The 14270-nt window shown below is 37.8% G+C and overlaps 1 protein-coding gene across 7 annotated transcripts in view; it reads right to left on the reverse strand.

Annotated features, from left to right (window-relative positions):
* Positions 1 to 4782: 4782 nt before the first annotated feature.
* DMD (dystrophin) overlaps positions 4783 to 14270 on the reverse strand; it is a 2642350-nt gene continuing 2632862 nt past the window's right edge. For all 7 annotated transcript variants that reach the window (XM_056556147.1, XM_056556148.1, XM_056556149.1 and 4 more), the window contains one exon: positions 4783 to 11063. In XM_056556147.1, coding sequence (XP_056412122.1) covers positions 10966 to 11063 — 98 coding nt within the window. In that variant the 3' untranslated portion in view covers positions 4783 to 10965. The remainder of the gene's footprint in view (positions 11064 to 14270) is intronic.

A 14270-nucleotide genomic window follows, 5' to 3' on the forward strand; every position in this document is an offset into this window, starting at 1 on the left:
TCTGCTAGAAGAGCTTAGAAGAACTTGGTGGAACAGCTTCTTGGATTCAACTGTAAGTCTTTATAAATATATTTGCATATTAATACAGAGGAGTCGGGGAGTCGTAAGTACAAAAAAACTGCGGAGTCGGAACATTTATCTACCGACTCCACAGCCCTGCTTTAAACTTTATTGTTGGTATGATGTTTTTAGTGTAATGTGAAGTGCCATTTCTCCTCCAAACATGGTGTGTATTATGGCATCCAAACAGTTCAGTTTTGCTTTCATCTGACCATACTAAATTATGTATTTCACTGGCTTTTCTTAATGTTGTGCTTCAAACTTTAAATGAGCTTTAACATGCTTTCTATTCAGCAATGGAGTCTTGTGTATACAGGCCATGGCAGAAGAGTACATTACTTACGGTTTTCTTTGAGACAACAGTACCTGCTAATTTAAAGTCTTTTTGAAGCTTTTCACAAGTGGTCCTTGGCTCTTTTCTGATTTTTCTTTTTACTCTTTTTGCAAAGAGCACCTGGTCATAGCAAATTTATGGGGAAATGATTGTCTTTCCAGAGCTCACTGGAACATTCAGAAGCTTAGAAATGCACCTGTCACCAATGGTTATGTTTTGCAACAATTAGTTGTGAAGGTCCTGAGACAGCTCTTTGCTTTTACTCATCATGAGATGTGTCTTATGTGACGTCTTGGCAATGAGACCTTTTTGTAGGCCATCGGCAGGAACTGAACCAGCTGATATTTTGCACTGACAAGGGGTTGGATTACTTTATAATTACTGATAAATTTCAGCTGCACCTCCCTTTCTTCATGTGTTCAACACTTTTTCCCTATGTCATTTCACATTTACACATAACTCAACTCCTGAGCTTATTTGTTTTGGTTTCTTTGTATGTATGAATTTCTTGAGTTTTTACCAACATCTGGTGAACATTTAAAGTCAATAGCACCATAGGAAATATATTTAGTGAGAAAAATTGTGACGTGTCGAATACTTATTTCACACGCTATATTTACATTCTCCCATAATAATATAAGAAGTAAAATCGTTAGTGCAACAAACATTCATTTAAGTGATTACCATATCGAATTATGTCCTATCAGTTTAAATGGGCTATATAGTATGCCTGAACAAAAAGGAAACATGTCCAGCTCTCATATATAGTATGCCTGCTGATTTATTTCCATTTAATGCAAATTGACACAGACTTTGTGAACTCTGATTTTAGGCATGAATTTACAAAATGAAAATCTACCACTGTAGAAGACTTTAACCAAGTTCCTTTTGTAGACTTGGTCTAATGACTTTTGACCAAGTGTTCCCTTGGGGTTTTTCCCCAGTTGATCGGTTATAGATAGACTCTCTGTAGGCACTTAAATCAGGGTCCACTAAAAGTATAGGCAAATATTTTTTGAGAACACCTATCAAATGCCCCAATGCACCAAAATGAATTTGGGTTAAACTGTAGTCAACTCAGTAAGTAATTTCTTTGAATTGCCCAGGCATATCTCCTATCTACAACATTCTAAGGTATCCTTTCGAGTGAAATCTATGAAAAGTAAATCACATTCTTTTAAGAACGAATGTGTGAGCAATTATGTTAAACTCTTAAATATGGTCATGTAGGGTTCCATTTCTTTAGAGAGAATGAATAATAACTAGTCCATTCCAAAAAAGGTTTGGTGGACACAGGTTTCCAAAATATTTAGTGACACTGCCACTAACATCCAGACAAATCCTTACAGGGGTTATCCCAGAATAGAAAAACAGAGCTAAATGTCTTCCAAAAACAGCACCACTCCTGTCCTCTGGTTGTCTGTGGTATTACAGTTTGGCTCTATTCACTTCAGTGGAACTGAGCTGCAATACCACGCACAACCTAAAGACTGGTTGCGCTGGAGAAATTACCGTATATGCCGGCGTATAAGACGACCCCCAACTTTTACAGTTAAAATATAGAGTTTGGGATATACTCGTCATATAAGACTACCCCTCCTACCGCGATGTACAGTACCTTGTAGTTCCCCCCACATTAGGTAGGCATCATGTTCCCCCACATTAGGTAGGCAGTATAGTTCCCCCCACATTAGGTAGGCAGTATAGTTCCCCCCACATTAGGTAGGCAGTTCCCCCCACATTAGGTCGGCAGTTACCCCACATTCGGTCGGGAGTTACCCCACATTCGGTCGGGAGTTACCCCACATTAGGTCAGCAGTTACCCCACATTTGTAGGCAGCCCCCCCCCATTAGGTCAGCAGTTCCCCCACAATAGTTAGCAGCTCCCCCACATTTGTAGGCAATTCCCCCACATTAGGTAGGCAGCTCCCCCCACAATAGTAGGCAGCTCCCCCCACATTTGTAGGCAGCTCCCCCCGCATTTTTAGGCAGCTCCCCCTGCATTTGTAGGCAGCTCCCCCCCACATTAGGTCAGCAGCTCCCCCACAATAGTAGGCAGCTCCCCCACATTAGATTGGCAGCTCCCCCCAACAGACATACAGCTTCCAGCCATATACAGTGTATGGCTGCAGGCTGTATGTCTGTACTGGTCTGCCCCCACAGTGTTCCAATCACCGCTCCTCCGGCCCGGGTCACCATCTACTGCTATGGCCTATGGACCATAGCAGTAGGTGCCGGGACCGGGGAGTGGTGACCGGATCACTTAAGATAGCACGGCCGGTCACTCACCAGGCTCCGGTCGGCACGCGTCCTCCTGCGGTCCTCCTGGTCCTGCGCTTCTCTGCCTCTATGGTTGTAGGCACGTGACGTCACTGACCGAAGGAGGGTCGCAGGAGGACACGCGCCAGCGGAGAACGGTAAGTGACCGGCGGACATCCTTATGTCCAAAAAAGATTTTTCGAGACACAGGTATGTCCGGCATAGGAATACCTATGATTATCTGCCCGGGCCGGCTCCCCTGTGTGGCTGCAGGCGGGGGCCGGCCAGAGCAGGTAAAAACGAATACTGTATACTAAAAACCAGGGGGCCTCCAGCTGTTGTAAAACTACAACTCCCAGCATGCCCGGACAGCCTTTGCCGTGCTGGGAGTTGGAGTTTCACAACAGCTGGAGGCACCCTGGTTTTTAGTATACAGTATTAGTTTTTACTTGCTCTGGCCGGCCCCCGCCTGCAGCCACACACGGGAGCCGGCCCGGGCAGATAATCAGAAGTTTTCCTATCCCGGACCTCAATACCCGGCGTATAAGACGACCCCCGACTTTTCAGAAGAAAATTCGGGGTTAAAAAGTCGTCTTATACGCCGGGATATACGGTATCTGTCTTCCTTATCCTGGATAACCCCTTTAAATCAAAAACACTGATCTAGCTCGCATTTCAGATGTAGAGTGGATACCAATAGTGTTATCATAAAGAGCTTTATTAAACTCTGAAAAGACATGACACTGTCATCCTAAAAAGAGGCAAAATATAAACTATGATGCTCCAAAAATAAAATCTGCTCAGTGTACTGAGAAAATGTATCAGAAAACACAATAGTATTTTCTAATCACCCAAGAAGAAAAAATGTTGCATAGTTTGGTTCACACACCATTTTTTTTTTGCTTATTTCCTTTTTAATTAGGCCTCTAAAATATCAAAGCAGCAATCTGATTGATTGATATGGGCAACTGCACAACACAGCCTCTACACAGGTTTTAATAAATCTCCCCCATTGTGTCTTGTGTACCTTTGTAATCAAAGAGTGTCTCACAGCTACCAAAGTGTTTAACTGTCAGTTTGGATGTAGTGGCACTCTACACCAATATCAGTGTATGAGATGAAAACTTCCTGGAGTCTAGTGACTGTATAAAGGGAAATCGGGGCCAAAAACTGATCAAAATACAGACTGATCCTCTATGTAAGATAGTCATTCCCAAACACTATAGGGGCCAGGGACAGGATGACGTTGTTTATGGACACATCTAAGACTGCTTTATAATAGTTATTTCATATAAGTATTTAGTTAAAAGACCATTCAGGAAAGCTGGTCTTTTATTGTTGCTTACAAAAATCCTAATAAAGCATAGCTAACATTTGAAAAAGATTGGACACAAGAAAGAGTGACATTGCTTTATAAGTAACATAATTGCGTGCTTTATTGATATACAGAGTAAAGCATTATATAATACAATAGTAAGGCATATTTTTGGTGAACTTTTATATGTTGTGAAAATGCAGGAATAAAACAAAGATGTATATAAAAATAATTAGTAAAAGTTTACAGTGTTGGATGTTAAAACACAACTTTATATGATGGCCAAGGTCAGAGTGTCAGAACATGCCAAATACTGAGGGCATGGAGTAACACTGAGGAACTTTTTGCAGTATAATACTTTGTCTTGTAAAAACATGATAATTTCTTAAAGGGGTACTTCGGTGAAAACCTTTTTTCTTTTTAATCAACTGGTGGCAGAAAGTTAAACATATTTGTAAATTACTTCTATTAAAAAAATCTTAACCCTTCCAGTACTTATTAGCTGCTGAATGCTACAGAGGAAATTCCTTTCTTTTTGGAACACGGATGACATCACGAGCACAGTGCTCTCTGCGGACATCTCTGTCCATTTTAGCAACTATGCATAGCAGATGCATAGCAAATCCCACTAAGGAAAAAGATAAATAAAGCTTTATTATTATTATAATAACGTCAGCAGAGAGAACTGTGCTCGTGATGTCATCAGAGAGCATTCCAAAAAGAAAAGAATTTCCTCTGTAGTATTCAGCAGCTAATAAGTACAGGAAGGATTAAGATTTTTTAATAGAAGTCATTTCCAAATATGTTTAACTTTCTGCCACCAGTTGATTTAAAAGAAAAAAGGTTTTCACCGGAGTACCCCTTTAACGTTGAAAATGGCAATAAAGCTTCTCATCTTTATTAAGTGTAGAAATATATATTTGAAAGACACACTCCAAAACAAATGCATTATAGATAAACAAAAATTAACAACTCAAACCGTGCAAATCCTTTTTTTTTCTTTTTCCCTCAAAACCAAGTCTGGCACACACACTCCAGTCTGTTAAATGAAATAAAATGACGACCATAACATGAACCATATCTTAAGGACATCTGGGAAGAACAAGTAAATCCCTTTGAAAACTAAAGCTTTTGATATATATGTATTAAGACAAAAAAAAAAAACTTAATGTGAAGGGGAATCAAGGCGATTTCAGTAACTATGTAATAAAAGTTTCTTAGCTTTATATTCTTAAATATTAAATAAAATAGAATCACTATTGATAGTAGAATAAAATATTCTGCTTTAGGAGCTTGTAACATCAACATCTGGAAACTGAGATAAAGAGATCTTAAAGAAGACCTGTGGTCTCTTTTTAAAGAAGATACAGGCATGTTGTTGGTGGTAATCACATGCTTTTTTATAGAATGGTGATCCCTGCCCCCATTCCCGAGATATAGGACTTGGTATCCCTCTAACAGTCTTGCTACCTAGATGGGAGGGATGGCATTATACTGTGTTTGACATACTTACTATGCATACTTAATTGATGGGAAGTGTATTCAACTCCAGCCAGTGCTCATTGGACAGGAAAGAGGATCTAACATTTCACAAGATCCTGCTGTCTGAGCAGTAGCCGGAGGGGATACACGTCCCGACCATATAGTATGTATGCCCCCCCCCCCCCATCGTAGGAAGTACGGTAAACACATTATACTGTCCTGGCAATCTGACAAAGTAGCAAGACTGTCAGAGAGGATAGGGAGCCCTGTATCTCCGGAAAGTGGGGGGCAATCACCATTCTATAAAAAATGGTGTGTGATCAGCCATCTATACATTGCCCTCATCTCACTTTCTATAGGGACCACAGGTCCTCCTAAATTCGGAATAAAATCAATATAATTAAAGTAGTTGTAGGATATTAGCGAAACCACTTTTTGTCCAAGACAACAGTTTGTCTACAGGAGAGCAGCCTTTTATTTTTTTAAGGGTAATGTTAACTTGAATGCATTTTTGATTATAAAAATGATATAAGTTTCCCAGTGTTCAAATATAACTTTATATGGATATATATCATTGTATCACTACCAATCTATTGGATCAGATTACAACAAATTGCATTCTACCTGTCACAAGACACATCTTTTAATGTCTGACTTTTGATAGTGTCTTTATCATAATTATTTCAATTATGTTATTGTGTATAGAATTTTTAATGTGCTAAAATAAAATATTAATTAAATCATACAACATGAAGCACAACATTGTAAAATAAATTCCACATAAAAAACTGCATTAATACTAAAATAAGCTAAAGCTTATACCCTGATATGTGAGAACACATCTACAACCTGGGCTTTGAACATCTGCTCATTCAGTACCTTTATTGTAGCATGCTCCTTAGTACAGTGTTTCTTTGCTACCTCCTTACATGGTGATTGCTGTGGGCAATGTACTCAACAGCTTTAGAAAGTACTCACTGATAAAATAAAATAGAAACTTAGTGGATGAAAGATTGTAACTTCCATGATACCCAAGCATTCTCTCCCTCTTCAAGTGTTGACTACAGGAACATGGATGTCCCTTTTAAGTACCTTTGCTTATAGAGTTTGTTTTAAGCCAAATTTTTACACCATACGGTAACTATATTATTGCTCCATAACCTGAAATAACTTGGAACATATGACCAGGATTCATAGTAACCTTTGACAAATTAAAATCACTGAAAAACAGTCAGTAGTAAAAAGGGGATGTTTAAACAAAAAACATGAAAAGGGTTGCATATGTATAGATGTGTATACATAAACATGTACTCACATATGATGTACACAAGCTTAAAGGGGTTATTCGCCAGGAGAGACTTTTCTTTTAATAAAGATGCCCAGACTGTACACTATAAAAAAAATAAAAAAAAAGCTGTACATACCTTCCGTGCTCACCTGCTTCTGGACTCTAGTTCTCCACTCTACCGGCTGCTGGGGCCCAATATATCAATTGCCACTCAGCCAATCACTGCCGGCAGTGGTGTCCCGCTTCAACCAGTGATTGGCAAGTGACGCATTGGGCCACAGTACCCAGAAGAGAAGAGCGCCAGAGACCGGGAGCAGCGTTACTGGGGGCAGTGGAGGAGCGTGGAAAGGTATGTATAGCTTTTTTATTTTTAACACCAGAAAGCCTGGGCATCTTTATTCAACAAAAACCCTTCTGCCGATATCTTCATTAAGGAAAAGGAAAAATACCAAAATTATAAAATAGTAAATCTTCTCATTGTGTCTTAGGCTGCAACTTTATTTTAGGTTCTTAAAAACAAATCCCAATAGGAATTTACTATCATTGGCCATTGAGACAATGAAGGAAGTGTTGAATGTTTTGCTTAAATGTTTACAAATAGCACAGAACTGCAGTGAGGTAGATGTAACATGGACTGCCTGATAACAAAAAAGTAATAAAATAAGGACTTTTCTATGACCCAGTGGGTTACCCAGAGCACACTATTCATTGTATGTATTGATAAAACCTACACAAGGCAAACAATGGAAATTGTCTGCACAGATACTGTAACACTGCCACAAATTTTTACTTTATAGTAAACCAGATGGAAGCATCTAGGGCTCCAGATATGAGGATATGTTTTACATACTGATGTGGGGACTGTTAAAGATAAACACACAGTTGTAGCTTTTGTACCCTGTTTCAAAGAGTTGACATGTAGAGAAGCAGCTGAGCAAAACTCCGATGGGAATCCAAGAACATATCTCACAGCCTTAAATGGGGAGCTTTCATTTTTCGGGGCATCGGTGAAAGGCATTCAGTTTCCCACTGCTCTGCTTTTTGTATGACAGGGTAAAATACATAAATAGCTACAATTTTTGGTTTTCAGAAGCAGCAATAACCTACTTTCAGCTTAAGTGGTAATAGTGATCCCAGTACTTAGTTGGTTAGTCACCCCCAATGACTGTTACTATACACGCACGCACACACACACACACACACTTTCTAGCAGAAAAAATATATATTTTAAAAGTGCCATTGTGCAGATTTGACAGGTGCACTCTATTAGAATTATTTTACAGAGACAGCATTATAACCGGGATAAGGTTTTGTTTTTAGTCCAATTGATTTAAAAATAACTTTTTAATCTTTTGACATTCCATGTAACCTTGAAAAAATTACATAAGTGTCATGACATATTATTTAAGACATGATCGGTCATTCATTTTACTGGAACAACTGTCCATTTTGATGTCAATGTAATACCTCCTTCCCATGATGCAAACAGCACTGGCCATCTAAATTTCAATTGCCCATTGAAGCTGAAGCTCTCCCATACATTCAAATTGGCTATATTTTCAGCAACTTTGCATCTCTTAAATATTCATCACTTTTTACATTTTCCCTTATCTTTCAGTTTTAGTGCAGGAAATTATTAAATTAAGGTAAATTTAGGCATACTCACATGCAGCTGATTTTTTTTTCTTTTCTTTTTACTTTGTATTGTTAATAAGGACTCTTAGGTTGTTCTGTTCGACTTGGGCAATACAAACATATGAATATCTATGTATTTAGCATTTTAACATACTTTATAGCTACTACTACCGCCCTCACTACTACCACCCTCAATTGTGTACAATTTACATGGCCATTGGGGGGGGGGGGGGGTGTTATCATTTAAAGACGTTTGGTATATAGTAAGATTTTCTATACATGTCTCGGCTTTTATATTACATTTTTATTTCAGATACCATGACTAGGAGGGTCCATAAAGACAGAAACGTTCAGCGCCTTGGTATTTGGAAAGTGTCTAACTGTAGAGTACTAACATCTAACTTATTGCACCATCATATCAAGGACATGTGATCTTGTGGTATAAATCCTTTTCTACATGTCAAGATTTATCTACTTTTAATTCCACTTGTAAACTAATTCACTAACAAACTGTTTTAGAACATGTTCACACTTACATAATTCTGCATAGGATTTGAAGTCAATGGACAGTAGCATCATCCGCGGTGGATTATGTACGTGTGAACGTACCCTTACATTGGATTTTATGTTATCTTTAAGTGATGATTTTTTTTTTTTTATAATTTCTTGTGCAGCCTGTGGATAGGCCATTCATTTTTTAAAGGCTGGATAACCCTTTTAAAGCTATGCTCACATGACAGTTCGGAGCTCCGTTTCTGTTAAAATAATGGTACTTTAATATGTCAGTTTTCCTCCACTAAAAATCATTTAAAAAAAAAAAAAAAACTAATAGAAACCCCTCTGAGACCACCCAAAGTGAATGGGACCTGTCTGGTTCCGTTGGTAACTGGTTTCACAACCTCTTCCCCAGCCTCATTATCAACTGTTGTAACGGAGCTCCACAAAGGTGTTGTGAACATAGCCTAAGCATTTAATCATATATTAAAGAGCTGCGATGAGCTGTCTTTTATACTAATATAATAATCAAAACTACTTCCTGCTAAAAAACAAAAATAATATCTGTCAATAGCTCCATTTTTATTAAAAGGTTTTATAGTAAAGTTAGTTTATATTTTTATCTGTCAATTTTTTCCCCTCATTATTGACTCATAATAGAGTTGTACCATGCTGAACAGTGAAGCATGTAATGCTATTTTGATGGTCCTGACAGAAAAGTTGTAAATGTAGCCTTGAAAGCAACCGGAAAAAAAAAGGTAGAACTAGCAAATAAGGCTACTGAAGATTACACAACTACTATGTTTTAAATTTGCTGACAATGTAGCCAATCATAATCAGCGATGGAGCTTCACTTTTAGGATAATAATAACAATAAAAGACATACTTAGGCGCAGCAGTGACATTTTTCAATAAAAAGTTCTAAAGTTGTACAAGGCACAGTGCTGTCTAAGGGACTGAAGGCATGTTCTGATGCCAAATCATGCAATTTAGGTTACCTTGCATTGTAAGGTCTGGAAATATACAAGTTAGCATGAACTGTATCTAATAGATTGTCGAAGTACATCAGCACTCTAGTAAAAAAAAATTGTCTTCTGCAGGACAGATGGTATGTATGGGTGCCCAAGTTATACATTCTCCATGTTAAATATGAGTTTACAAACAGAATATGGGTGTCCAAATATGTTATAAACCATAACACTGAACTCAGTCCTAATATAATGAAAGAAAAAGCAAAAAAATTCTTTATGCTAGACACTAAGCCCATGGGGCTGAACATTCTCTGTGTTAATCTGTAGCAGTTGCCTGCACATCAATAAAACAGCCATTTTGTGGGTTCAAGAAATGTTTATCCCATCGATTTACAAAATTCTCTAGTTCATAAGTTCGTATTGAGTACGGCTACATTAACTGTGTTAGCCTTGAGACTTTCCAAGTATAGATTAGTGGCTTAGGACAACCTAGTCATTCGTTGTTAAAAAAAAAAAAAAAAATTCACAGAGGTGGAAAAAAAATTGCCTTCATATTCTAGTTGTGGGGCTTAGCCATCTCCATTGCTCTTCCTAGAACAAATGTGTCTGCAGCAGATGGACCATATGTCAGTATCATATTTGGTGCTATAACTCGTGTTCTTCGACACACAAGAAAAATGACACTTAACATGGATATTGTTGATATACAGTTACAAAGCCAATGTGATTCTAAAGTCAATGCAATTTTTTTTTCTTTTTAAAGGGATTTTTTATAAACATTTTCTTTTTTTATAAAGCACACTTTAGTTTACAATCTTTCATTATAACTGATATAAATTTTTTTAAACAACCCAAAATTGCCCTCTGTAAAAAGAAATGGCAAGTTTTTTTTTTAAGCTATCAAGATTTTACATGTAGTTTTCTTATTGGTTTTGTACAATTGCATAGACATTTAAAATCTGCTATTGTAAAACAATAACAGACTTAAGAAACTACTGAAATCTACAGTATAGTACCACTACCCTTCACAAAAATATAGATATTTTCTTGTAAACTCTTACAGTCTAACCCCCTTTTTGTTGTACGAAGATAGTATATAAAAACACATGCGGTGTGTAGGGAGTTGTCAATCCAACACCTCGTCTTCGGTCATAACTGTGACTAAAGTTTCCATCGCTCTTCCCAAATCATCAGCCATGTGGAAGAGATTTCCTACATTGTTTCCTGCAGAAAAGAACATATAGAATACAATAAATTTATAATAAAGCAGCAATATAATATGATAATTATACGTTAGAAAAGTTGAATCTCTTTTCAATTATTTACGGCTAGCTTCATAAAATAAAAGCATTTGTGTTGATGTATGAAGAATGAGTTAAATGTAATGAGTACATTTACAACCATTACGGTCTAGAAGGACTAGGTTATTTAGTAAACATTTTAAGGACTAACAGACAACACAGAACACATTTTGTCAGGATATTTGTTAACACTAGTGCACTGGAAAACCAGGGTGCCAGTCAATTAGATGCAAATGCCCAGCAGGTACCAGCCTTGATTTATAGTCTAGAATAAACCAGGTGGAATATATTATCTTTTACTGTTAATAAAACATTTTTCAGATGTGTTAGCCCTTCCATTATAGGCAAAAGGATTTTATTTGACATAAAATAAAAAATAATAAGAAAGGCCGTAGCATGGGGGGTGGGACAACGCGTTCCAAAGGGCGTGATCCCTTCGAACGCGTTGTCCCACCCCCCATGCTACGGCCTTTCTTATTATTTTTTATTCTTTTATGTCAAATAAAATCCTTTTGCCTATATCATTTCCCACTCTGGATTTGATTTGCATCCGACCCTGGATTGATCTACACTTGCGAGGAGAGCGCCTGAATGCACCGGCATTTTCTGCTGCAATGCAGACCACAGTTCTTTCTGTTCCCAAGACCGCCTAGGATCACGGACAGGGAAGGTGACGTGGCAGCACTCCCAAGCTTTTCATTCACTACGCTATATGGTGTTGTACCCGCAGTACAACACCTAAAGGTGAGCAGAATTGTCTCTGTTCACATTCATTTTCAGTTACTAGGAGTAACGGCACATTGCTGCGCTTTTTTTCTGTTTCCTTTTTATCCATAGTTTCCCAGCCCTTCCATTATGGCCCAGAATCATTACACACCCAGATAGAGTACAACTTTGACCACAGACTGGAATATAGCAACCAGTTGTTTTATGGCATATACAAATTATCTTAATAGTCTAAAATTGGCTAAGCAACCAGGGAACTGGTGTGAAAAAAGCCTGCAGAAGAGCTCTGCTCCTGGTGGGGGGAGATAAGTGGTCACTTACTTCATGGACAGTTCTGATCTTGAGGTGCAGCAATGAACACAATATGTTTCACTAAACTTTCTCTTTAAGACCGAAGACATGAGGAAATGCATTTTAAGAGCCAATCTGTATGGCAGAAACCACATTACACATAACTACTCAATGTGATTAGGTGTGTAGTTCTAGGCTAATGTATGTAAATCTGCCTATAGATAAATGTCAGTAATGTTTGTCCCACTACAGACTGACAGAGTGTGTTAAAAATCTCAACTGCTGTGCTGGATTTTCTGGTCAATAATGTGACATTTATGGTAAAAAAATGTTTAGAATGTTCCTGGCACTCAGGTCTATATGGCAGATGTAAAAGCCAAGTGTTGTGCAAACACATAAGAGTTTCCAAATTACTTCTATTTAAAAATCTCAAGCTGTCTGCTGCCACCTCTGTTTGTGCCAGGAACTGTCCAGAGCAGGAAAAGTTTGCTATGGGAGGTTGCCTATGTTCTGGACAGCTCCTGACCTTGACAAAGGTGGCAGCAGAGAGCACCGTCTCACTGTAAAAGCTACACAACTTACTCCCTAAAAAGCAGCAGCATCGGAAGGCTTGAAATTTTGAAATAGAAGTAATTTGCAATCCTGTGTTACTTTCTGTCACAAGTTGATCAGATTTTTTCCCCTTTGGAATAACCCTTTATGCATTGATTTGTCTTGAGTTACACAAATGTAAAATATAGACATAAAGATTTATATGGCTAATGCATTTGTACAACACATAAGTCTATAATGCAGCCAGATGTATGAGCCAAGTGTCAGAAGCATGCTCCATTGTAAGATTTAATCGGCTTTTTCTACCATAAATGTCACACTATTGACCGGAAAATCCAGCACAGCGGGTCAGATTTTAACACATTGCTGTGCCCATCATTCCAAGTAGGAAGCGTTAGGGACTCTATATATATATGGATTTGACCTTAGTGAAAAGGAGGCAGCTAAACTTTGTTTGTGGTTGTAGAGAAAATTTTGCTAAATGATGGACCCTTTAGCCAATTTCAATACATGTAGGTGAATCCAACTTTTTTCCTATGGCATATCCAGCTTCCATGGGTGTTACAAATATCATACTTTATTAGAACATCTTTACAATATTCCCCTCAGTCTATCCAGGAGATTATCTGCATAATAAATAATGTTATTTGTGTACATTAAGAGAAAACGTCCTGGCAAATTTGAATGCATTTGGGGTAGCTTAATTTAGACATCAGCTTTACCGACTAGAGTACTCTTAAATCTTTGCAGAAATCCTCTACAATTTTTATATTGATATTAATATTATATATTTGCTCATTAAATATGTGGGAAATGTATTGGAGTACTGCTCTGTAATACCTCTATCAGATGTCTGTATTCTGCAGTGTTGTAAAACATCTAAATTGCATGGCTATTCATTTCTCTTATTCTTTATGATGCTATGGGGCAAATGTTTGGAGTTTGTTTCTCCTTTGGCTATTATACTACAGGTGAAACTCGAAAAAAGTTAAAAGGTGACACTAATATTTGTTAGAGACTAGTTACATGGAAAGCAACATAGTTCAAGCCGTGATTAACCATAATTGTGATTATTATGGCCTACAGCTCATAAAAACCCCAAATCCCCCCCCCCCCCCCCAATTAATGTGATTTGGGGAGCCATGTCATCTGCTGGTGTTGGTCCACTGTGCTTCATTAAGTCCAGGGTCAACATATCCATCTACCAGGAGATTTTGGAGCACTTTAAGTTGCATTAATGAAATACAATGAACTTTTGCACGATATTCAAATTTTTCGAGTTTCACCTGTATGTATTTATTTTATCCTTTCCACGTACATGGATCTCCCCCAATATTTTCTATTTATTCTCTTTATTTGTCGTTTATACACACTGTCTTGTTATTATAAAATTAATGAAAACATAAAAAAAAAATGTTCAGATCATTTTTAATTCAAAGACTGGTAGAGCTTTGTGTCTTCAAGCAACACACCTCTTTGTCTTAGTACAGCTTTTAGGACTAACAACTGAACTGCTCAAATGCGTCAGACACTGGGAACTTCCAGTCCTTAATATTTTAAA

This window comes from Hyla sarda, chromosome 2 (assembly GCF_029499605.1).
Source record: "Hyla sarda isolate aHylSar1 chromosome 2, aHylSar1.hap1, whole genome shotgun sequence".
Classification (NCBI taxonomy): domain Eukaryota; kingdom Metazoa; phylum Chordata; class Amphibia; order Anura; family Hylidae; genus Hyla; species Hyla sarda.